The following is a 24,825-nucleotide window of genomic DNA, read 5'->3' as shown; positions in this document are numbered from 1 at the left end:
ATGTCTCCTGCATCGGCAGGTGGACTCTCCACCACTGCACCACCAGGAAGCCCTGTTGGAAGATTTTTAATCACAGTTTCAATTTCATTGCTTTGTGATTGGTCTGTTCATATTTTCTATTTCTTCCTGGTTCAGTCTTGAAAGGTTATACCTTTCTAAGAATTTGTCCATTTCTTCCAGGTTGTCCATTTTATTGTCATAGAGTTGCTTGTAGAAGTCTCTTACGATGTTTTGTAGTTCTGTGGTGTTCGTTGTAACTTCTTTTTCATTTCTAATTTTATTGATTTGAGTCTTCTCCCTCTTTTTCTCGATGAGTCTGGCTAATGGTTTATCAATTTTGTTTATCTTCTCAAAGAACCAGCTTTTAGTTTTATTGATCTTTGCTATTGTTTTCTTTGTTTCTATTCGATTTATTTATGCTCTGATCTTTATGATTTCTTTCCTTTTGCTAACTTTGGGTTTTGTTTGTTCTTCTCTAGTTCCTTTAGGTGTACGGTTAGATTGTTTTTTTGAGATTTTTCTTGTTTCTTGAGGTAGGCTTGTATAGCTATAAACTTCCCTCTTAGAACTGCTTTTGCTGCATCCCATAGGTTTTGGATTGTCATATTTTCATTGTCATTTGTCTTTAAGTATTTTTTAATTTCCTCTTCAATTTCTTCAGTGACCTCTTGGCTTGTTGATGCTTCCTGATGGAAGCTGGGGGTAGAGCTGGGTAGAGCTGGGTGTTGCTCTGGTGGGCAGAGTTCGGTCAAACTTTAATCCGCTTGTCTGCTGATGGGTGGGTTCCCTCCTTGTTGGTTGTTTGGTCTGAGGCGACCCAGCGCTGGAGCATACATGCTCTTTGGTGGGGCTAATGGTGGAATGTGGGAGGGCTCACACCAAGGAGTACTTCCCAGAACTTCTGCTGCCAGTGTCCTTGTCCCCGCATGCAACTATGCATATATATACACACACACACATATTTACACACACACAAGCATACACAATCACTGTTTTTATTACTTACCTGTATTGTCTCTACTTATGAAAAATTACTAAAATATTGAAGTTCTGTAATAAATGTCTTAGCTTGTAAGATCCTCCTTATGGTCTTTACCTACTGTTACAATGAAACAAAAACATGCTGGTTTACAAAATTGGGCTTAGTAATCGTTAGGTAGTCCTGTCTCTCAGTCTTGTGCTATGACTGATTTTACTCATTCTGAGAACCGTGGATACTGGGTGTGTCATGGATGTGGAGGGAAATCTCAGTTCAGTATACAGTTGACTCTTGAACAGTCGGGTTTGAACTGTGTGGGTTGACTTATATGCAGATTTTTTTCAATAGTAAATACTGCAGTACTACAGGATCCCTGGTTGGTTGAATCCTCGGATGTCAAACCGTGGATACTGAAGAACCAGGGATTCGGAGTGACTATAAATTATACTCAAAAATGCCTATCACACAGAGGGTCGGCACCCCCTAACCCCTGTGTTGTTCAAGGATCAACTGTATATATATTCAGAATTCATATGATAAAAAAAAGGATGGTTATAGTTTACCTTATTTACATAATATTCTTAGTATTTCAGTTATTTTAATCGCATTAGATCTCTATCCTCTCAAGTTTAATTAGTAGGGACACAAAACTTTTTATCTTTGGTGCCAACTTCCAAAATAGCAACATGTTTTTCTCTTTGCTTTTACTCTTATTTCAATAAGTATTGAAATATTTTACATAGTCTCAGCTTCACACATACTTTTTTGCTGTATATAGTGGCATGCCCTTCAGTTTGACAAAAACATGTAGAAAACCTGAGTAAATGATTTTTTAAAAACACTGCTTAGAATTGAATGGAAGTAGGCAGAGTTTTGGAATAACAATAGTACATATTAAACTCACAAAGGATTGAGATATATCTGCAATAGTTCATACATTTCTTGGAACTGTGTAGAAAAAGTTTAGTATTTAATAAATGCTATACCTAATATGAGAGTATGGTAAGTATAAATCATGAAAAAAAAGGGATACTTTCATCTGGTTCTATAGCTTCTGATAATTCATTTTAGAATTTACTTTTTTAGGTTTCTTTTTGAACCTATACGATGCATGCGTCATATTACATGAACTAATGTACATTTAAATCACAGAAAGAAACCAGTCACATTTTTTTTTCATGTTTCTGTCACTTTCTATCCTTAGAAACAGTTGACCCTTGGCCAATTGCTCATGATTTGGAGAAATAAGTGGAACTGTACCCAGGGGACCCTAAATGTAAAACTGCAATCTGATAAATTACAAAACAGCTGTGGTAAGTGATAGGTTATACACCTAGATGTAATTTAACCTCTAAAAGTTTTAAGCAGTATTTCCCAATTACAGGGTGCTTAAATACAAATATGAGGCCTTTGTTAGCAAACATCCAAAACAGGAAAAAGCATCACTGGACTCAAAGCCTGTTGAGGGTTAGGGACCTGCTTTCTGGTTTACCTGATTCATCGGCCATGCGCAGAGCTCGCCTCCTTCTACAGTGCCCGACCAATATTTATTAAATGCACTATTTTAGATCTAAATATTGGAAGGATTATAAATATTGCCCATGAGAAGTAAGATTTAAAAAGAGATTGCTGCATCCTTTTTTCCTTCTCAGGATACCTGCTCCTGTACTATGGGTTCAGGTGAAGGGTGGGAACTGACCAGGCAGAGGAGGAACGTGAAGGTTTAGGGTGTAAGGCAGTTACACTCCCATTACACACTTTCGTGCCATTTTCACTCCTTTCTGATTGCTTATCTGAAACATTGGGCTACTAGATTAAAATTTACAGCCCCTCCCTGAACCTTCTGGTACTGAGTACCTTGGGGCTTTTCTGCTTTTTTCTGCGCAGGTCTCCGTGTCGTAGATATTTTGGTATCTGTTCTCTCCCCCCACCCCACACCCAGGCATTGAATTTGCGAGTTGAGGAAAATGACTACTTCTCTATCCTCCACAGTGATCTATAAACGATGCTTATGAAATGCATGATGACAACTTTAATCCCAATCTCAAATGAGACTGGGAGTCCCTCAGCCCCTCCCGAGGAAACCTCTTTCATCACAAGCAGTCGTGAAGGGAGGGCAGGTCTTCCACGCCCTTTTCTGAGCTATGCCCTGCAGGCCCTGAGGGATTACCCAAGGTGGGGGGGGGAGGGGAACCAAAAGACGAGGCCCGGGGCCAAGTTTCCTCCCTCTCCTCATCTCACAGGGCGCGGGGATGGGGAAGGAGGGATGCCGCTGGTGTGTCCGAGCGACTATTTGCTACCTGCGGAGAAGAGCGGAATAAAGGTACCCACTGGTACCCGTCCGCAGCCCCGCCCGGCGCCGCGCACGCCGTTTGTAAGCGCCCGATGCCCCGCCCCCACCAGGCCCCGCCCCTCCCCGGCTCGGGTTCGGGCTCCCCCAGCGGAGGCGGGGCGGAGAGAAGCCGCAGCTGCAACTTCGCCTGGAGCCTCTGAGGCTGGGCGCAGCCGGGGACCGAGTCGCCGACATCGCAGAGGCGCCGCTTCCCCGGCCCGGGCCTCAACCGAGCCGGCTCGACCATGGCAGCCGCCGCCGCGGCGAATCCGGCCCCTGCGCTCCCCGCCCGTCGCTGATCGGCCGTTAACCAGCCCGCCCGCTGGTCCCCCCGCCGGTGCCGCAGCGGCCCAGGCTTCGGACAAGTTTCCGCCGCCGGAGGCGAAGGCAGGGAGGACGGACGTGGGGAGTCGGGCGCCCCCGGCCCACTCGGCGCTCCCGCCCGCGATGTGGGGGCGCTTCCTGGCCCCGGAGGCCGGCGGCCGGGACAGCCCCGGCGGAGCCCGCAGCTTCCCGGCGGGTAAGTAACGGGACAGGCCCCCGACTGGGGTGGGGGTCGCGGCCGACCGCGGCGCCTCGGGACCCCGCCAACGCTCCCCTCCCTCCTCAGGCCTGGTTTCCCCCTGGCCGCCCGCCCCCGACGCCGCTCGCCAGCTCGCCAGCCCGGCTTCTTCCCGGCTGCTGACGCCCGGCCCCGCGGGCTGACTTCTGGCGCCCCGCGTCCCCGGCCCTGTCCGCCCTGCATCGCGGCACACGGGCTCGGCGCGGCTCGGTGTCCGGGCCGCTCCTCCTCGGGCCGCAAACCGGGCGCCCCAACTTACAGCTCGCTTGGGCCTCCTCGGGTTAGGCTTTGTTGTGCGTCCTCCTCCCTTTTTCTCGTGGGGTGTGTGGCCGACGTGGGTAACGGGGCTCACGGAGCCCCGGGCGGGAAGGTCGCTGCGACCGTGCTGCAGCGGCGGCGGCGCGGCGCGCGCCAGGGGGACCGGGATCTGCTGCAGCCGCGTCCACACACCCTACTTTAGGGCGCGTTTTGGGGCGGAAGGAGGCTGCTGGTGATGCCTTGGCTGCAAGTGCCCGCCGAGGGGTCCTGCCTCTCACTGCGACCTGGTCACCGCCCAGCAGCCCTCTCTGGAGGACATGTCCTGCCAAAGCCAGTCGATCTTTGAGCAATAGGGGTGTTAATCCGTTTGCCTGTCCCTGGCCCTTTCAAGGAAAATTGGGGATTTGCCGCGTTGGGTGTGTGAAGAGAGCTGTTTGTAACGCACAGCCATTTCATGCCTTTTATCACTTAAAAGTTGTGTAGGAGCCGCCAAATTAGGATAAATCGTCCCCTAATTTGTGATATAAAAAATAAGGCTTGGGTTGCCTGTGACAGGTTATCTGACGTTGACGGTTCTTTCACGCACTTTAATCTTAATTGAATTTTGAACCCCCCATGAGAAGCTGCAAGTTATATGGATCATTTATCCAGAAAAAACCGCCATATGTACTTACACAAAGATTTTCCTACAACTTTAGATGCTTCTAGGACTCCTGTTAAGTAACCTTCTTACACAAAATGAGCTCTACTTGTGTAACTGACATTTTGGTATACATTTTCAAAGCTGTTTGAGAAACAAAAAGGCAGAAGCATTTGGAAGTGGTTTTTTGTTGTTAGTATTTTTGCTATTTAAAAAATATCAGGCACAAACTCAGATTTCTATTAAAATTTCAAATAATGCAATTCTGTGATAGTTTAGAAATTTGTGATGTGGGGTTTTTTTTAGACATATATAATTTTGTCATCTTTATTTAGGGTGTAATTGACAAATAGAAATTGTATTGATAGATACATTTAATATGTGCAACTTGGTTTTGATATACACCCCCCCCCCCACACACACACACATTGTGAAATGATCTCCACACTCAAACTAGTTGACATATCCATCACCTCATAGTTACCGTCTTTTTGTGTCGTGTGTTTGGTGAGAAAACTTTAAGGTCTACCCTCTTAATGCATTTCAAGCATACAATACAGTATTGTTAACTGTAGTAGCATACTGTACGTTAGATCTAGACATAAAAATGTTAAAATCCAGAGTTAGATTTGAAATCATTCTCTTAAATTTGGTCCTGCTGCAACACTTTTAGAAATAATAGAATTGAACGTAGGCATGAGTTTAGTAAAAAAAAATCATATAAGTAGGAAATTATTTTCTCTGAAATGTATACCATTTGTCCTAAGAAGAGGAGACAGCACTTGAGAGGTTTTTGATGCTCACTGGGTGCTTACAAACTCTGCAATCAAAGTAACTTCAGTGAATGAGAAGGTACTTCATTATCCCTAGAGGCTGGAGGGAATGGTTTCAGTTTATCTGTACATGTCAGAAGCCATCTGTAATGTCTTTGTAACCTAACCTCTTAAACTTTATTTGTAATAATAACATGTTTGAAGGCTTAATATTCCCCAAGCATTGTATCCATTTTTCCATTGTTTTCTATGAAGAAGAAAACATCATAGTGCTTAGAAATTTTTAATTAACTGAAGGAAGGACTTTGAGGTTATATTGTACCCTCTAAACCTTTGTTGTGACAAAGAATATAGTGGAAGAAGATACTTTATAAGTACTACCCAATTTTAATAAATTTGGACAGTATGTCTTTACAACAAATATATTTTATCTAACCTTTGACAGTGATAAACCTTTGGTAAGTCAGGACATGCCTTTCCAATAAAATTTTTTTTTCAGCTATATGCTGAGAATAGATTACTTTTACAAAATAGTGATATAATTATGTTTATTTTCTTCTTGAGCCAAGCAAATCTTCAAAATTTTTTTAGTTTAAAAATTTATACCTTAGATGAAAAACTTGTGTGGTTTCTTTAGCAAATGAGCAGACGGTGAAGGTCAAGATAGTGACCTCTGAATTGGTTCATGTAGGCATTTTTTCTTAGAATTTAAAGGGAATTTATATATTTGAAACACTGTCCAGTATTATCTTTTGACTACCTTGAGTGATTTTAGAGCTTTTCTGAAAGCAGAAGGAACCAGTCTTCTGATTGAATTTATCAGCAATCATTTTGGTTTTGATGGCCTGTGTGAAGACAGATATGTAAATTATTTCTGGTATTTAAATGAGTTTGTCTCAGTAAGTGGGTTAATTCTAGGTGTCCTAAAACTGGTTTGTTTATACAGTTATGTAACTAAAGGGAAAACCAAAGGTAATGTAGAACCAGTGTTCTAAAAAATTGGAGAAAACTTTCTTTTTAAGGTAATAGCAGTTAAAACAAGTGGGACTAATTAGCGTGGTTTGGAAAATACTGAACTTTTGACCTTTTCTTTAGGATTTAATTTTGTTTTGGCTTTACCCACAGTTTTTCAGCTTTACAGAGATAATTGTTATAAATGAAAATAAAATGAATATTTTCTTATATGTCCCTACAAAGATCAAACAAAAGGCCCCTCCCCCTCCTTTTTTTTTTCAATTGGCAAGTGTGGTTAGATAGCTAATTTTAAATAGAACAAATGTTATGTCTTTTATGCATTTGGTTGAGTGCATTTGAGAAGATCCTGTTATTCAAAATGTATAATAGTTTCAAATTTGGATGAAAGATAGATGTATTTCCCTTAGGTTTTAAAAATCTAGTATGATATGGGGATATTTTGAGTACTTAAGTATACTGAATTTGTTCTTTTTTATAAATCATACTTTCAAAATATTAATACATTTAACCCTAAAACATTTGGAGGTAGGATATGATAGTTTTAAAGTGTGCTGAAGAGAAAATGCTATAGAAAATACTTACATGATCTGAAGAAGTGTCATTTGTTCAGTGCCTCAAGCTTTAAATCTGCCTTTTCCTAGTTGATTCCTGGCCATAAGGTGTTTAGTAATGTCATAATGATGGTGGTAGTAACTGGTATGATTACGTCAAATACAAAGTTTTTCTGTGGTTCTGAATTAAATGGACCCAAAAGTACTCTGGTAACAATGAAACATAACTCTTCTGCCTAAACTCATTTGGACGTGTTCTTTTATAATAGGCTTTGGGGGATGAGGGGTGAATCTCAACTTTAGTGATGACTTTTGTGAAATGAACCTGATTATTACTGATAGCTTCTTGGCTTGAATGAAGCTGGTAAATTAATCTGAGGCCAGACAGTAAATGGTGAGTTCAGCCTCTGTTGTGAATGTTTCTGTATGTTGAGAACAGAAAGTTTTTACACAGTCTTGAGTTTTCTGACTGGATGAAATGTGTATATTTGTACTCTGAGAAAAAGATGAAGAAATGAAGGCTGTCAGATTTTACTGAGTTATAGCTTAATTAGTTCCTTCAAATTGTATATTAAAAAATGAACAATGTGATCATTTAGATAACTTCTAAAGCTACAATGAAATCCTAATTATTGTTACTACTTAAGGATATATATATTTTACACTGGCAAAATAATATTCTACAAAGTGGAATTTATTGTATAAGGTCATTCATTTTAAGAACGGGACTGATCAACATAAAAGAACATCAAATTGCTCTTCATACTAATATTTTACTTGCACTTTCTATTTTTCTTTAATTAAAAAAAATTCATTGTTGTTACCTAGCATAGTGCTTGGCAGGTACATAAGTACTTGGTAAATATGAGTCATTCTTTCAGTAAACATTGTGTGGTAGACATTGTACTAGGTGCTGGGGATACATCATTGAACCAGAAAGGTAGGGTCCCAGCTCTAAGGGAACTTACATTCTAGTAGGGAGGAAACAGTCTGTAAGTAAACTAACAAGATAACTCAGCTGATGTTAAGTACTGTGAAGAAAAGGGAGCTGGTGAGATGGTGTGGGTAGAGCTGGGTAGAGAAGGCCTCCCTGAGGAGGTAGCATTGCTCTGAGACCTGAATGATGAGGAGCCAGACATGGGGGCAGGAGTGTCCAGGCAGAGCGTATAGAAACAGCTCCAAGGTGGAAATGAATTAGGGGAGCTTGAGGAATATCAGAGGTCAGTGAGTCTGGAGCACAGTGAGTAGGGATATGAGGTGAGGGAGGCCTGATGTAAGGCATCGTAAGAATTAGTAAGAATTTGGGGTTCTTTTCTGTGTGAGGGGAAGGCAGCTGTGGGTGGGTAGGGGAGATGACTGTTCATTCTTTCGCTCAGCACACTGAGTGCTACTGTGAGGCAAACCTCGTTCTGTGTTCTGTGTCCTGGGGAGATGAAGTAGATATCCCTGTCCTTGGTGTTTATAGATCACTCCTGGCTGTTTTGTGGGGGAAGAAATTGTGGCGCAGTGGGGGAAAGATTGGCAGTAGGGAAGCCGGTTAATAGGTCATTGCGGTGATTGGGTGAGAGATGATGGCTTGGATCAGAGTGGTAAGATCGGATTGGAGAGAACAGAATGGGTCTGGAATATACTCGAGAAATAAAGCTGACAGGATTTACTGATGGTTTGGGGGTGGTAAATGAAGGAAGGAGGAATCAAAGACGATGTCTTAGTTGGGGCTTCAGTAATTATAATGGATGGCGGTGCCATTTTCTGAGGTGTGGAGGAATGTGAGGAAGATAAGTGGAATTAAGGGTCCTGTTTTAGCCGTGTGGCGTTTGAGATGCATTTTAGAGGTTCAGGTGAGAAGTTGGGTATACAAGTCTGCATCTCAGTGGGGAGATGGGAAGGTGGAGGTAGGGATTTTGAGAGTTAGCTGTGTCTAAATGATGTCTAAACGTGATCACATAGAGTATGGAGAAGGCAGCAGAGGTTACCGTCTTCTGGTCAGATAGAGGAGGAGGAGCCATCCAAAGAGACTGAGAAGGAGCAGCCAGTGAAGTAGGAGTGCACCCAGCAGGATGTGGTGTTCCAGAGGAGAGGAGACTGAGGAAGGAGTCTTCACCACCAGAGCCGCATGCTTCCAAGAGGCCATGTAAGACGAGACAGAAGAGGATGGACCAGTGCCACTGCATACTTCCAGTGAGAGACTTAAAAAGTTAGAACTAGTAGGGATTAAAGACTCTCTAATCGAGTCTGCACATTTTATTACATAGAATTGGTCCATAAGTTCTCAGTGAGTGTTTGGGTTGCTTTCTTTGCCCTTACCACCTCTCAAGCTAGGGCGACCAACTATCTGGGTTTGCCTGGGACATTCAGTTTTAAAACTAGCGGTGGTGTCTCCTGGGATGCCTTACATTGAACAGTCACTGAGTCTTGACTATAGGATTCTGCCTAGGGCATCTGAACTGGTGTCAGGTTTTAAATTACTTTAAAGATAGTAGATTCAAGATCAGGAACTTTGTTTTATGCCCTCTTTACATAGTAGATGTCTTCATTGCTTTATTGATGCTGTTTTAACACTAAAAGTTCAGAGTTCTGAAGTGAACTCTAGTTTTTAGTTAACCTTCTGAAAGAGAATGGGATGAAAAATTTGGACTACATTTCATGTAAAGTTTAAAGTTTTCTATGAGGTGCTTTCACTGTCTTGTAGAGGCAGATATTGTGTGTTTATTGATCATAATCAATATACATTGCTTTGTCATGACATTACTGAAGCTTTTTCATTAATTCTGAGCATCCCATCTCATTTTAGGAATAATGTACTGAAAAGTTTAACTAGAAGTTAAGTTTTTAAATTAGGGGGTGTTATTTATAAATTTTCTCAAAACTTTATTTTGGAGTATTTTAAAACTAAAGTTTTGTTTTCATTTTGGCATTTAAATGTATTATGTAAAGCACTTAGGCTCCTAAGTATCAGAAAACAAAAGGCTAATTGAGAAATAATGAGCTTACTGTGTTTTCTTTGGAGGTCAGTGGCTATGTGAATTTTCATTAGGTCTAGCAGCATTAGGTCTTAACAACTTTATTTAGGAATGTTTATTTTTATTGGGGCTTTTATTTCCTCCTGGGCTGATGATCCTTCTTAAGTTTGGACATAATTTGCTACCATGTAGAATATTTTCTCTATTAATTGATATTGTGAAATAGTTATATTCAAAGACAAAGGTAAACCCCTCTGGAATACGACTTGTTATACTCCCTCACATTTGTAGTGGTTTTATTAAAAAAACCTCTTATTAGTTTTTATCATACCTCATTTTTTTCCAGTTTATAAACAGAAACAAAGGCTTATGAGAGACTAAATTAAATATGTGGCCCTCATTCCAAATAGCTACCAAAATACTCTTTTGAATACAGCATTTCATGTAACCAGAGTATAAGATAGGAATCTTTGGCCTCTCCACATATTGAAATCAACAGGCACATGATTTTTTTCGTAGAAGGAGATGGTCTTACCTTTGTTGGTTGCTACCCTGACGCTCTTGAGTTCCTTGTTTTATATCATGAGTGAATATTACTGGTTTGAATTCATACTTTTTATGTGAAAGGTGAACCGCTTATTTATCCATCTGATCATTGTTCTTAATTGAGTTAATTTTAACCTCCACCTGAACCAACCTAGTTTAAAACTCTTCCTTGTTATACTCAAATTGAATGTAAGGACATTTAGAATCACATCTGAAGACTATAGTCTTATACCTTTTGTGGTAATATTTTTTTAAATCATTTTTATTAATTTTAGTAATAATAGTACTAATAAGTAGTTTTAATAGGAATAGTTAATGAACTTCCAGATTTATTTTTTATATTTAGAAAGCAAAGAATACTAGGTGTTGATTACTTAAAATTCGATTTAAATCCTTAAGTGCAAGAAAGCCAATTAACTTAGATTGAGGTAGATTTTTTTCCAGTTTGATTGAGGTGTAATTGATATATAACATTGTATTAGTTTAAGGTGTACAATATAATGACTTGCTGTATGTATATATTGCAAAATGATTACCATAATGAGTTTAGTTAATGTCCATCACCACACATAGTTATGTTTTTTTTCTTGTGATGAGAACTTTAAAGATTTACTAATTTTAGTAACTTTTAGATATACAGTATAGTATTGTTAACTATAGTCGCCATGCTGTACATTATATCCACAAACTTATTTATCTTATACCTGGAAGTTTGTACTTTTGGACCACCTTCACCTGTTTCAAACCCCCACCCTCCCACCACCTGCCCCCGGAAGCCACAGGTCAGTTCCCTGTCTCTATGAGTTTGTTTGTTTTTAGATTCTACATATAAATGAGATCATACAGTATTTGTCTTTCTCTGGCATATTTCGTTTACTGTAATGCCCTCAAGGTCCATTCATGTTACAACAGGATTTTCTTCTTTTTATGACTGAATAATATTCCATTCTGTACAAATGCATTTTCTTTAGTCATCCATCTGTTGATGGACCCTTAGGTTGTTTCTGTGTTTTGGCTGTTGTAAATAGTGCAACAGTGAACATGGGGGATGCAGGTATCCCTTTGAGATAGTGATTTCATTTCTTTTGGGTATATACCTGGAAGTGGGATTGCTGGATCCTGTGGTAGTTCTATTTTTAGTTTCTTGAGTAACCTCTGTACTGTTTTACGGTGGCTGCACCAATTTACATGCTCACCAGTAGTGTACAAGTTTTCTCTTTTCTCCACATTCTTGCAAACACTTCTTATTTCTTGTCTTTTTAATAATAGCCATTCTAACAGGTATGAGGTGCTATCTCAGTGGTTTTGATTTGCGTTTCACTGCTAATTAGTGATGTGGAGCACCTTTTCATGTACCTGTTGCCGTTTGTATGTCTTCTTTGGAGAAATGTTTTTTCAGTTCCTCTCCCCATTTTTTAATCAGATTGTTCTTTTTCTATTGAGTTGTATCATTTACTTCTACATTTTGGCTATTAACCCCTTATAAGATAGATGACTTGCAAATATTTTCTCCTATTCAGCAGATCGCCTTTTCATTTTGTTGATGGTTTCCTTTGCTGTGCAGAAGTTTTTTAGTTTGATGTAGTGTACTTTTTATTTTTACTTTTTGTTGCCTTTGCTTTTGGTGTCAAATCCAAAAAAATCATTGCCAAGATTGATGTCAAGGAGCTTACCCCTGTATTTTCTTCTAGGAGTTTTACAGTTTCAAGTCTTACATTTTTAACCCATTGAGTTGATTTTCATGTATGGTGTAAGATAAGGTCCAGTTTCATTCTTTTGCATGTGGTTGTCCAGTTTTCGCAGTTCCATTTATTGAAGAGACTATTTCTGGGCCCTTTATTCTGTTCTGTCGATCTATTGTGTCTGTTTTTATGCCTGGCACTTTAAAAAATATCTTTACATATTAATTCATTTAATTATCACAACAGCCCTATAGGATAGATACTATAATTTTTTTTCTCTTCTTACATATGAAGAAACTGAGGCACAGATTGGCTAAGTGACTTACTCAAGATCTCACTGCTTATAAGAGTGGTACAGAACTTGAACCCAGGCAGTCTAGTTTCATAGTCCATATTCTTTTCCACTAAGCTATACTGTTAATTCTATAATTAAAGAAAAGTTAAAACTATTGGAGTCACTTACCCTAGAGATAAACAGTACTGAAATGAAGTAGAAGAGTAGGATGAATAACATAAATATCTCTATATTATGTTTCTTTCACTTTAGCTAGGTATTTTCCAGTGTAGTACAAGATTTTCTGTTTTTGTTTTCCTGATTACTATTAATGTGAGTATTTTTCTTGTGTTTTAATGTTCTGTTTTTTGGTGCCTTTTGACGCTATTGAAAATTGTTTTCCCACATTTATTAGGAATTTTGGCCAACAGCCTTTCAAATCACTTATAATTATTAGTGATTTATTGTTTTGTTTGTTTGTTTTTATCTGCATTGGAAAATATTTACTGATCTTTAAATAGATACTTAAATGCAAACTGGCTCAAGGGATAGTTTAAAATCTCCTGGATTTTAAAACAAACAGACAACAACCAAAAACAAAATGAAACACAAAAACACCCTGTTTTAATCCTTCTAAAACAAAGACTATTTTTAAGATCTAATTATAAAGCTTCCAAAATTTTAATTTTATGCCAGGAACATTTATTGGGTACCCAGTAGTTATAATGACTACATTTATTGAGACCCTGTCTTAACTGTGCAGCTCTGTGCTAGAGACTAAAAATGTTGCCTTTTGGTGAGGAAGAAGTAAGTCATATACATATGGGTTAATATAATTTAGTAAATGCTGTTATGGTATTTTGAGTGATATATTGGGAGAGCACAAAGTAGTAGTTATTTTAATACCACCTGGAGAAATCAGAGAAAACATTTAGAGCAAGTTAATCCTGAATCAGGACTCTTAAAGAAGAGAGAGAAGAGAAATAGCTTGGAGTCAATGAAAGAACCTGATCTGTTTGGAGGCAGTGGTTAGGTATGTGCAGCTACAGAGTGTAGAGGAGCTGATGTGGGAGGGGTAGGATTGTAAACTCTTAGAAAATGAGGTTGCCAGTTGAAGAACTTTGCCAAAGTTAAGGAATTTGAGTTTTAAGCAAAAGAATGACGTAAATATATTTTCTGATAGTAGGGTAGAGGCTGGCTTGGGCAGAGTTACTCCAGCAGGACATCTGTGCAGCAGTTCAGCCAAAAGACATATGATCTGTGACAGTGGGAAGAAGAGGAGAGAACTAATTCAGTGAATACTTCTGAAATGGACTGAAGAGTTTCAGAAATGGATTAGGTGTATGAGTTAAGGAAAAGAGATTTTTGTTGTTGTATTCCCTGCATTTATTTCTTTTTAACTTGGTTTCTATTGATAGAATTGGGGCAGTTTGAAGGCTACTGTTCTAAACTTTGAGGAGAAGTACTTGTTAACATTTCAGAGATGTTATATTGTGAGATTTGTGTATCTTATGTCAAATAAGGGTAAATATGATTTGATATTTTCTTTTTTTTCTGTTTTATTTTATTAAAAAAGGTTGGTCTCAGTGCACTGAATGGGTGATAACCTGCATTTTAAAAGACACCGTAATTTGTATTCATAGTTTGTATTGTACATTCAGCTTTTTATTTACAACTATAAATCTGCTTTGTCAATGGTGTTGTTTATTTTTTTGGCTTAGCATTGTCATTTTAAAAATTCAATAAGATTAGTTCTTGTAAGTGCATTTACAATTATGTTAGCATATTGTGGAAGACTTAATGTTGTATGCATTTTTGCTTCCAATTTAGAAAAAAAGCTTCAGAAATAAAATAAAATATAATAGGTTACTTATTCATTTGATGCTAATCTTCGTGTTTTTCCAATGTGAGAAATATTAGTAATTATTAAATAAGTTATCCCTGGGCATTCAGTATTCTAGTTAAAATTATTGAAATTGGTATTAAAAAATGTAATGTATTGCCTTCCAAAGAGAAGTCCCAATGTATGGTGTCTTGGGAATCTTTGCTGTTCTTGCAGAAATGCATCTTTGTTCTAGAGAGAGCGGATTCTACACAGTCATTCAGTTGCTCTAATATGATAGGACCTAGGTAATACTTTATTTCAGAGATCACTGAGCCTTAAAGTTTGTTTTTTTTTACATACCTAGAAATTGAGTAATTCCCTTTTAGTAGTGTAGTCTTATAACTATTGTGTGAGAAAATTTTCCTTGTATCACCTGGTAAACATATTCGTGTCTAATTCTGACTGCTTTGTGATTCTGGATTATGTTGAATAGAGACACGCCATGTCATTCTTCTCAGATTGAATTCATTCAATCTAAATGAAAGATTAGAATGTTATTTCAATCATGACATTTTGTTAATTATCTTCAGTGTTCTAGGCACATAAAATATTTGATCTTTTCAAGAAAGTAGTAGTTATAGTTAAAGGTTAAGACAAATGTGAATTCAGGCTAGAGGAGATCACCTTCTAGAGATAATTTCGTCATTTTGGGAAACCTGAATGAACTGCCTATTCCTTTAAAAGGAAAAGTTTAGCATAAATAAGATCATTGTGATACCATCATAAGCAAATTAAAATGTCTTACTGATTTAAAAGAATAAGATGCTGTTCTGAATAGGACATGTTTTCCCCATTGATTGATCGAATGATTTGTCTGATGTGATTGGACTTATTATATGCTTCCTTCTTCTAGAGTTCTTTTGATGAGGATACCTTCCTAGAAAAAGGACTGCACTGGTCTTTTGTCAAAGTATATGAGTTGCTGTGTTTCCCCGGTAGACTCTCCTACAGCTTTAAAAAGCTTCATAATTTTTTTCTTCTACTGGACTAAATTAATTGTGATATTGAAACAGACTTGTAGCTATCAACCAAAACAAAGAACCAGTCTGTTCTAAGTTCTTTACTTTGAAGAAATTTTTTTCCTTTTAAGTGTATAAATATAATTCATTTTGTGAACATTAATTCGTAGTTTTGAATTTTTAAACATTTAAAAAAAGTTAAGGTAGTTTGATGTGTTAGAATGTACGCATTTTGTTCCAAACTAGGCCAAGTAAGTTGTATACCCATTTCCCAGAAAACATATCTCCAAAGACTTTCATTAATAGTTACTTAGAACAGGTATAGAATAACTAAGAGGTACTTAATAAGTAAATTATTTGGTTTATTAGTGGTGGGGTTTAAGGATTAAAAAAATAAAGCTTATTTTTCTGATTATTAAAGTAATAATACAAAGCATAAAAGTCAAAGAAATTACCAGTAATCTTACCATCTAGGGAAAACCACAGGTAGTATTTTGATGTATTTCTTTCCAGTTGCTTTATGCAGTTTTTTTTGTTTGTTTGAATGTTTACTGTGTGCTGGCTGCAGCACTGAGTAAGATCTGGAACACATGGTCCTTGCCCTCAATGACTATTACTACAGTCTAGAAGGAGGACAGATACAGGTACAGATAACTTCAGTTTGATATGGTGAGTGCTAAGCTAGAAACAGGCAAAAAAAGAGTTCAGAGAATTCCTAGACAATATGAAATCTGAGGTTATTTGTGAACTTCTGATTTATTAAATTTTATGTCATACTTAGATTGACAATATAAACATTTTATACTTTTAGGTCTTCACTATTTTAATGGCCAAAATTGTGTTCCCTTCTCCCTTTTGGTTTATTTGTAACAGTTCCTTATTAGAAATAACGCTTAAGGAACATTCTATAGCCCCATTGTCCCAAATGTTGGATTCTTTTTTTTTAAATTTAGCTTTATTGAGGTATAATTGATAAATAAAATTGTAATGTATTAAAGTGTAAATGTGATGTTTTGATACATATATACATTGAGAAAGGATTCTCATTAGAGTTGGTTAACACATCCATCACCTCACATAATTCCTTTTTTTTTTTAGTTGAGAACTCTTTAAGTTTTATTCTCTTAGCAAATTTCAAGTATACAAAACTGTTGTTAACTATAGTCATTATATTCTACATTAGATGCTAAGACTTAGCATAATATTCTATTGTGTGTGTTTTTGTGTGTGTGTGTGTGTGTGTGTGTGTGTGTGTCTTTGGAAAAATATCTATTCAGGCCCTTTGGCCATAGTTTATTTGGGTGTTTTTTTGCTGTTGAGTTGTTCTTTATATATTTTGTATATTAATCCCTTATTGGATATATGGTTTGCAAATATTTTCTCCCATTCTATAGGTTGCCTTTTCTTTTCTTTTTTCTTTTATTTCTTTCTTTCCTTTCTTTCTTCCTTCGTTCGTTCCTTCCTTCCTTTCTTTCTTTCGTTTCTTTTTATGATGATTTTCCTTGCTATTCAAAAGCTTTTTAGTTTGATATAGTACCATTGGTTTATTTTTGCTGTTGGTGTCAAAATCCAAAAAAAATCATTGCAAGATCAATGTTAAGGAGCATACCTGTATGTTTTCTTCTAGGAGTTTTATGGTTTCAGGTCTTATGTTCAAATCTTTAATCCATTTTGAGTTCATTTTTGTGTATCGTGTAAGATAGGGGAACAGTTTCATTCTTTTGCCTTTGGCTATCCCGTTTTCCTAACACCATTTATCCTTTCCCCTTCGTATATTCTTGGATCCTTGATAGTAAATTAACTCACTGTGTATGCATGGGTTTATTTCTGTGCTCTCTGTTCCATTCCAGTGATCTGTGAGTCTTTATTTAGTGACAATACTGTTTTAATTGCTATAGCTTTATAGTATAGTTTGAAATCAGGATGTTTGATGCTTCCAGCTTTGTTCTTTTTCAGAATTGATTTGGCCATTCAAGGTCTTTTGTGGTTCTATACAAATTTTAGCATTGTTTTTTCTATTTCTGTGAAAAATACCATTGAAATTTTTATAGGGATTGCATTGAATCTGTGGCTTACTTTGGGTAGTATGGACATTTTAACAATATTCTTCCAATTTGTGAGCATGAAATATCTTTCCATTTATTTGTGTCTTCTTCAGTTTCTTTCATCTCAAGGTATTATAGTTTTTGATGTGTGGATATTTTACTTCCTTGGTTTAATTTACTTCTTAGTCTTCTTTTCAATGCAATTGTAAATGGATTGTTTTCTTAATATGTCTTTTCAATAGTTTGTTGTTAGTATATAGAAACATAACTGATTTTTATGTATTGATTTTTGTATTCTGTAACTTTACTGAATTTGCTGATTAGTTCTAACAGTTTTTTGGTGGTTTTCCATATATAGTATGTCATATGCAAATAGAGACAGTTTTACTGCTTCCTTTCCGATTTGGATACCTTTTATTTCTTTTTCTTATCTAATTGCTCTGGCTAGGACTTCCAGTACTTCATTAAGTAAAAGTGGTGAGAGTAGGTATCCTTGTCTTGTTCCTGATCTTGTTCCTCAGCTTTTTCACTGTTGAGTATGATGTTAACTGTGGGCTAGTCATATATGGCCTTTATTGTGTTGAGTTATGTTCCCTCTGTACCCAGTTTGTTGAGAGTTTTATCTTGAAAGGATGTTGAATTTTATCAAATACTTTTCCTACATCTTTTGAGTTTATATGATGTCTATGCTTTATGTTGTTGATGTGGTATATCACATTTATTGATTTGCATATGTTGAACCATTCTTGCATCCCTGGAATGAATCCCATTTGATTATGGTGTATGGTCCTTTTGATGTGCTGTTAAATTAGGTTTGCTAATATTTTGTTGAGGATTTTTGTATCTATGTTATTAGGGATATTAGCCTGTGATTTTCTTGTAGTGTCCTTGTCTGGGTAATGTAGTGTCCAGTATAGGGTAATGATGGCTTCTTAAAAAGAGTTTGGAATTATTCTCTCCCTTTCCATTTTTTAGAAGAGTTTGAGAAGGATTGGTATTAATTCTTTAAATGTTTGGTAGGATTCATTCCCTGGTGAAGCCATTTGGTCCTGGACATATCTTTGTTGAAAGGTTTTTGATTATTGATTCAATATCTGTACTAGTAATTGATCTGTTCAGACTTTCTTTGTCTTCATGATTTAGTCTTGGTAGGTTGTATGTTTCTAGGAATTTATTCATTTCTTCTAGGTTGGCCAATTTGTTGGCTTATGATTGTTCATAGCAGTTTCTTATGATCCTTTGTATTTTTGTGTGAGCAGTTGTAATGTCACCTTTTTTATTTTATTTGAGACTTTTTTTTCCCGTAGTCATTCAGGCTTGTCAGTTTTGTTTATCTTTTCAAAATAGCTTTAGTTTCATTGATCTTTTCAGTTGTCTTTTTAATCTATATTTCATTTATTTCCACTCTGATTCTTCTTATTTCCTTCCTTCTTTAAACTTTTTTTTTTTTTTAGCGTCACCACGCAGCTTGCAGTATCTCAATTCCCTGATCAGAGACTGAACCCGGGCCACGGCAGTGAAAGCCTGGAATCCTAAATTAGTTCCTTCCTTCTACTAAGTTTGGGGTTAGTTTGTTCTTTTTCTAGTTCCTTAAGGTGTAAAGTTAGATTGTTCATTTGAGCTTTCTTAATGTTGGCATTTATCACTACAAACTTCCCTCTTAGAACTGCTTTTGCATTCCGTAAGTTTTGTTATGTTGTGTTTCCATCATTTGTCTCAAGATATTTTTTGATTTCCCTTTTGATTTCTTTTTTGACCCATTGGTGGTTTAGGAGCATGTTGTTTAAGCACCACATATTTGCGAATTTTCTGTTTTCTTCTTTTAATTGATTTATTTCATACCATTGTCATTGGAAAAGATGGCTGGATATGGTGTAAATCTTCTTAAATGTAGTAAGACTTATTTTGTGTCATAAGACATGATCTGTCTTGGAGAATGTTTCATGTGCACTTGAGAAAAGAAATGTGTATTTATATTCTTTTTCTATCTCTATATATCTGTAGGAAGAGATTTATTGTAAAGAATTTGTTCATGTGATTATGGAGGCTGGTAAGACCCAAGGTCTGCTGTGTGAGTCAGCAAGCTGGAGACCCAGGGGAGTCAATGGTTTAGTTTCAAATTGAATTTGAAGGCCTGAGAACCAGGAGAGCTGATGTTGGAGTTTTATTCTGAAGGCTGACAGGCCTGAGACCCAGGAAGAGCTGATGTTTCACTTCCAGTCCAAAGACAGGGAAAAGCCATTGTTCTATTTTGAAGGCCTTTAGGCAGGAAGAATTCTCTCTTTATTGGGGGTGGGTCAACCTTTTGTTCCATTCAGACCTTCAGCTGGTTTGATGAGGCCCATCCACATATGGAGGGCAATCTGCTTTACTCAGTCTACCAATTTAAATATTAATCTCACCTAAAAATAGCCTCACAGAAACGTGCAGAATGTTTGACCCAGTATCTGGCCACCCCATGGTCCAGTTATGTTGACACATAAAATTAATCATCATACTATGTTTGATGTTGTCTAAGAGTTTTGAACCATACAGGGGAATTCCCTGGCAATCAGGTGGTTAGGACTCTGTGCTCTCACTGCCGAGGGCCTGGGTTCAATCCGTGGTTGGGGAACTAAGATCTCACAAGCCACACAGTGTGGCCCAAAAAATAAATAAATAAACCATACAGGTCAACTTGTTATCGAGTTCAAGCTCGTACTGCTCATTGCACAACAGGCTGTTAAATCGAGAGATGAGCTGTCGGGGCAAGGAATAGTGACTTTATTTGGAAAGCCAGCAAACTGAGAAGATGGTGGGCTCATGCATCAAAGAACCGTCTTGCCTGAGTTAGAATTCAGGCTTCTTTTATACTAAAAGGGGAGGGAGTAAAGTCAAACATTTTCTGGTTCCGGTCAGCCTCCGGAGGGGATGTGTTAATTTCTTCCTCCCTGTAGTCATTCACAGGTGGGCCTGGTCAGGATGTTTCTCGCGTGAGCTAAACAGAGGTATTTCACCTTAATGCTCACTACCTGGGAGGCAGGTTTCCCAGAGATGGGCCATTATGTATAATTTAAGCTTATAGGAAACATCCCTTTAGTGATTAACTTGTAATAGAATGCAAAAGTTTCTTCCTTATTACAAACCGAGACTGTTTATTCTGGAAAAAGAAATCCAAAAAAGTTGTTGGTGTTGGTAGTCCTCAGATAACTTCAGTAATGCTCCGATGAATTTTCAGATTTAGAGCAGCAGGACTTGCTGGTATGTGCTCTAGGATGAACTAGAATTTCTTCTGAATAAAGGAATGAATTAACATGCTGGCTGAAGTTACTCATTTTGAGTCAGCTGGATTTTAGAGAATATTTATCTATTAGAATAAATTTTTACTCTCGATCAGGGGTCTGCAAACTAGGGCCCATGGATCAAATCTAGCTTGTCATCCGTTTTTATAAATAAAGTTTTATTGCAACACAGTCATACCCATTCTGTTGTCTACTGCTGCCTTTACCACAATGGTGACAGAGTTGGATAGTTTTGATAGAAATCAAATGGCTTGCAAAGGTGAAAATACTTACTGTCTGACCTTCAGAAAACTTCAGAAAAAGTTTTGTTGAGCCGTTCTTCCTGGTAATAGTTAATGATTTAAGACTAATTATTGAAAATCTTCCTAGCTTCTGGTAATAACACCATATCATTATCAGTGTTTTTTTTCTTTCTTTCTTCTTTTACCACCCCGTTACTGGTGTGTATGTGTGTGGGGGGGGGGCTGGGGGGGTGGGGGGGATTATATCTTTTTATCTACAAATGGTTTCCTTGGGCCAAGATTTGTTAACAATAAATGGGGTGGAGGTGTTGTGGCCTAAACATGTAATACTACTTTATACTGCTCAAGATGGTTATATTGTCTAAAAGCAAGAGTTTTTACTTTATTTCAGTGGTTTTATGCAGTTTTTGTAAAATTGTTAACCAGGAATCTGTTGAATGTACATATCTTGCTCTATAGCTGGTTCCTTTCAGAATCAAATGTTGATGTAATCTGCAAATCAATATAAGTAATTTTCAGTATTTTTCCCCGGAAGATGATAGTGTATAATCATCATCATCATCGTCGCCATCATCCCTAGTGATAGAGTAAATGTTCTGTAATGTATTTGTTCCTTTAGTAAAACATTGTAGTCAATGTTGACATTTAGACGTAGAGCTCCCTGAAAGCTCCTTTTTCCATATATGTAAATGTACAATCTCTTCCCTAACCATGGAATCATACTATATATGTAGTGATATAAATGCTTTGCTCCCACACATACTTAATATTTTGAATGTCACTACATGTTAAAAAAAAAAAGGTCAGTAAAATTATTTTTAGCACTTGAAGATTATCAACTAACTTACATATTTTGTTTCTAGGCATTTATTTTTATTATTAAAGTACTGTCCTTGTGCTTATATATTTTTATACTTCTCTATTACTTCTTTATAAAAATTCCTAGTAGGAGGTCTTATGTTGAAATTTAGGTACATGTTGAAATTTAGATACCTGTTTCCAGATGCCCTAATTTAGAAAGGTTCTATCCGTTTATATACCTACAAAAGTATGTGAACTTTCCCTGCACTTTGTTTGACATTGGTATTTCAAATATTTGCCAGTGGTATTTAATGTTATAGATAATTTAAAAATCTAAAAATAAAAACATTGTTGTCTTTTTCATTTCTCTCATTATTAGTAAGGTTGGACATCTTTTCATATCTTTATTTGCCATTTCCATGTACTACCAGCCTATTTATGTTGTTTTCTGAGTATTCCTTAAAAAATTTCTCCAGTTAATAGGTTTGCACTTGGGAGAGAAAGTAGTGGGCTGGTTGCCCTTTTTGATAATGGTTTAGATAGGACTTTGAGTTGATTTAAAGGAATATTACCTGAGGAGCTGTTTAAAGAAAATATCTTTGGTGCAGATTATAGACAAATCAGAGTTAGAGCAGATCTGGTGACAGAATGCCTTCACCTGGTGCTTTAATGTGTGAGTGCTTAGATGAATTAAGATAAGTCCCATTCTGAGATAGGTCTAGAATCTACAAAGTTTTAGGTGGTTGTTCTAGACCTGAAAGCTGGTAGAAGTGTTTCTTTGGCCACTATTTTTTAAGCTTGAGTTAATTTAAATGTATATGACTTTTAAGGCTGCTTGTATACTTCATAGATAGATCTATAAAACTCAAACTTAATTTATAAATTATATTATAAATAGAAATGAAAGATAATAATAATTTGGCATAATGTTTTATTAGAACTAGAACTTTAATGTTGGGGTTAATATGGTAGAAAATATCTTCAGGTCTGGTTTTATTATTTTTTTAAAACAATTTAATATTTATTTATTTATTTGGTTGCACCAGGTCTTAGTTGTGGCAGGTGGGCTCCTTAGTTGTGGCATGCTAACTCTTAGTTACAGCATGCATGTGGCATCTCGTTCCCTGACCAGGGATCAAACCCCGGCCCCCAGCATTGGGAGCGTGGAATCTTAAGCACTGCACCACCAGGGAAGTCCCTGGTTTTATTATTAATCTCTTTATATATTTTGATATTAATAAAGAGAATGACTGTTCCTAAGTGTGGTAAAAATGATGTAATTACTTTTGTGGATGTGTTTGTCATTTTGTGATTCTTATGTTTATTAAACTGCTAGAAAGCTCTCCTTGCATGCCAATTTCAGTAGCGTGTAACGTGATAATTCTGTAATGGTGTTTTGTTTCACATCATGATGTTAAGTGGCCAGTCATTTCTGCTTTACTTAGAAGCAACTGCAATTGCAAACATAAAACCCAAATGGGAGTATTATAATTATGTGAAAATATCTGCTTTAAGGTAGCTATTCACATCATCTATAATATGCTTATTAATTTTCAAGGGTATAATTGAATTGAAGGCTCAGAATTCTTGTACAGAGCTTGTTAACTCCCACAAATAAGTCTACAGGCTTCAATTTTAGAGCCACTGTGTTAACCGTTGATAAAAACATGTACTACTATAGCTTTGTATAAAATTCAAGATTTAAAATTGCTTGTCCTTTATTTCTGCACCTAATTTTTATGAACTTGTAATTAATAGTTCACAGAGTGGCATTGGTCCCTGGGTATGTGTGTGTGTGTGTGTATATATATATATATATATATATTTTTTTTTTTTTTTTTTTTGCGGTACGTGGGCTTCTCACTGTTGTGGCCTCTCCCGTTGTGGAGCACAGGCTCCAGACGCGCAGGCTCAGCGGCCATGGCTCACGGGCCCAGCCACTCCGCGGCATGTGGGATCTTCCCGGACCGGGGCACGAACCTGTGTCCCCTGCATCAGCAGGTGGACTCTAAACCACTGCGCCACCAGGGAAGCCCCATGGGTATATTTCGAGTGGCATTGTAGACAGGAAGAGAATGAAGTGAGCAAAAACATAAAATGATGGATAAATCAGAAAAAGACAAATGGAAGTTAAGTAAAAATGGACAACGTAAGTGAAAATAAAGATTATAAGAGAACACTGAAAAGTGATACATTAGCTAAACAATGAAGATTTAATGTAACTCAAGAGGGAAAATTAAACAAAGAGCCAGGAAGATGCTCTGGTGTTAAACTTTTATCAAAAGACAACTGAAGAAATAAAATCAATTAAAATAATGCAAAAGAATTTAAAATTTTAAGTGGTTAGGTTATAGTGGAAAAAAATAGATTTTTTTGACCTTCCATGAGCACATTCTACTTACATTGTCATGCAATATGATTTGATTCGATTTTCCCTGAGTCCCAATTCTCAGCTAATGCCTGTGTCTGGGATCACAGATGCCTAACTATGAAATATTACAAAGCAGAGTGCTGACATTTCCCGATGGATTGATGATAGAGTTGATATTTTATATCAGACAGTAGCTCCATGTATAAAAGTTCAATGTCTATAAGCAGAAATCAGAGCTCTTCAGCCAGAGGAAGCTGCTAAATCAGCATTGAATTTGTGTATGTGTGATAAGTAAGTTTATTTGGTGAATCTTAGATATCACCAATCTATTTAAATTATTTTTGGCAGAAAATAAGCTTATTTTACCTTACTTGCATTTTTTACAAGGTCAAAAGATGTCTTCTATCTACTCACAGACATTATAAATGTTAACTTCTGCATATTTTCTTTTGTAGGCCCAGATTATTCTTCATCAGCATGGTTACCTGGTAATGAATCATTGTGGCAGGCCACAACTGTTCCATCTAACCAGCGAAATAACCATATCAGGAGACATAGTATAGCTTCTGACAGTGGTGACACTGGCATTGGAACTTCCTGTTCTGACAGTGTGGAAGGTGAGCTGAATTCTTACTGGTTAGACGTGAATCTTTGTAGAATGGCTGTGATTGAGAAAATTCAAGGGATATGTTTTATTGTTCAAAAC

The 24,825-nt window shown here is 37.2% G+C and overlaps 1 protein-coding gene across 3 annotated transcripts in view; it reads left to right on the top strand.

Annotated features, from left to right (window-relative positions):
• The first annotated feature begins 2,209 nt into the window (after nt 1-2,209).
• The window catches only part of CEP85L (centrosomal protein 85L), a 154,065-nt gene continuing 131,449 nt past the window's right edge, over nt 2,210-24,825 (top strand). For 2 of the 3 annotated variants that reach the window (XM_079939126.1, XM_079939125.1), the window contains exons 1-2: nt 2,210-2,292; nt 24,575-24,736. In XM_079939126.1, coding sequence (XP_079795252.1) covers nt 2,211-2,292; nt 24,575-24,736 — 244 coding nt within the window. In that variant the 5' untranslated portion in view covers nt 2,210. Of the gene's footprint in view, nt 2,293-3,359; nt 3,832-24,574; nt 24,737-24,825 lie in introns of those variants that run through there. The other variant, XM_079939124.1, reaches the window with a different exon arrangement.

Source organism: Stenella coeruleoalba (genome assembly GCF_951394435.1).
Source record: "Stenella coeruleoalba genome assembly, chromosome: 12".
Lineage (NCBI taxonomy): Eukaryota > Metazoa > Chordata > Mammalia > Artiodactyla > Delphinidae > Stenella > Stenella coeruleoalba.
Note: the sequence above shows the minus strand (reverse complement) of the source record. Positions and strands in the feature narration are given on the sequence as shown.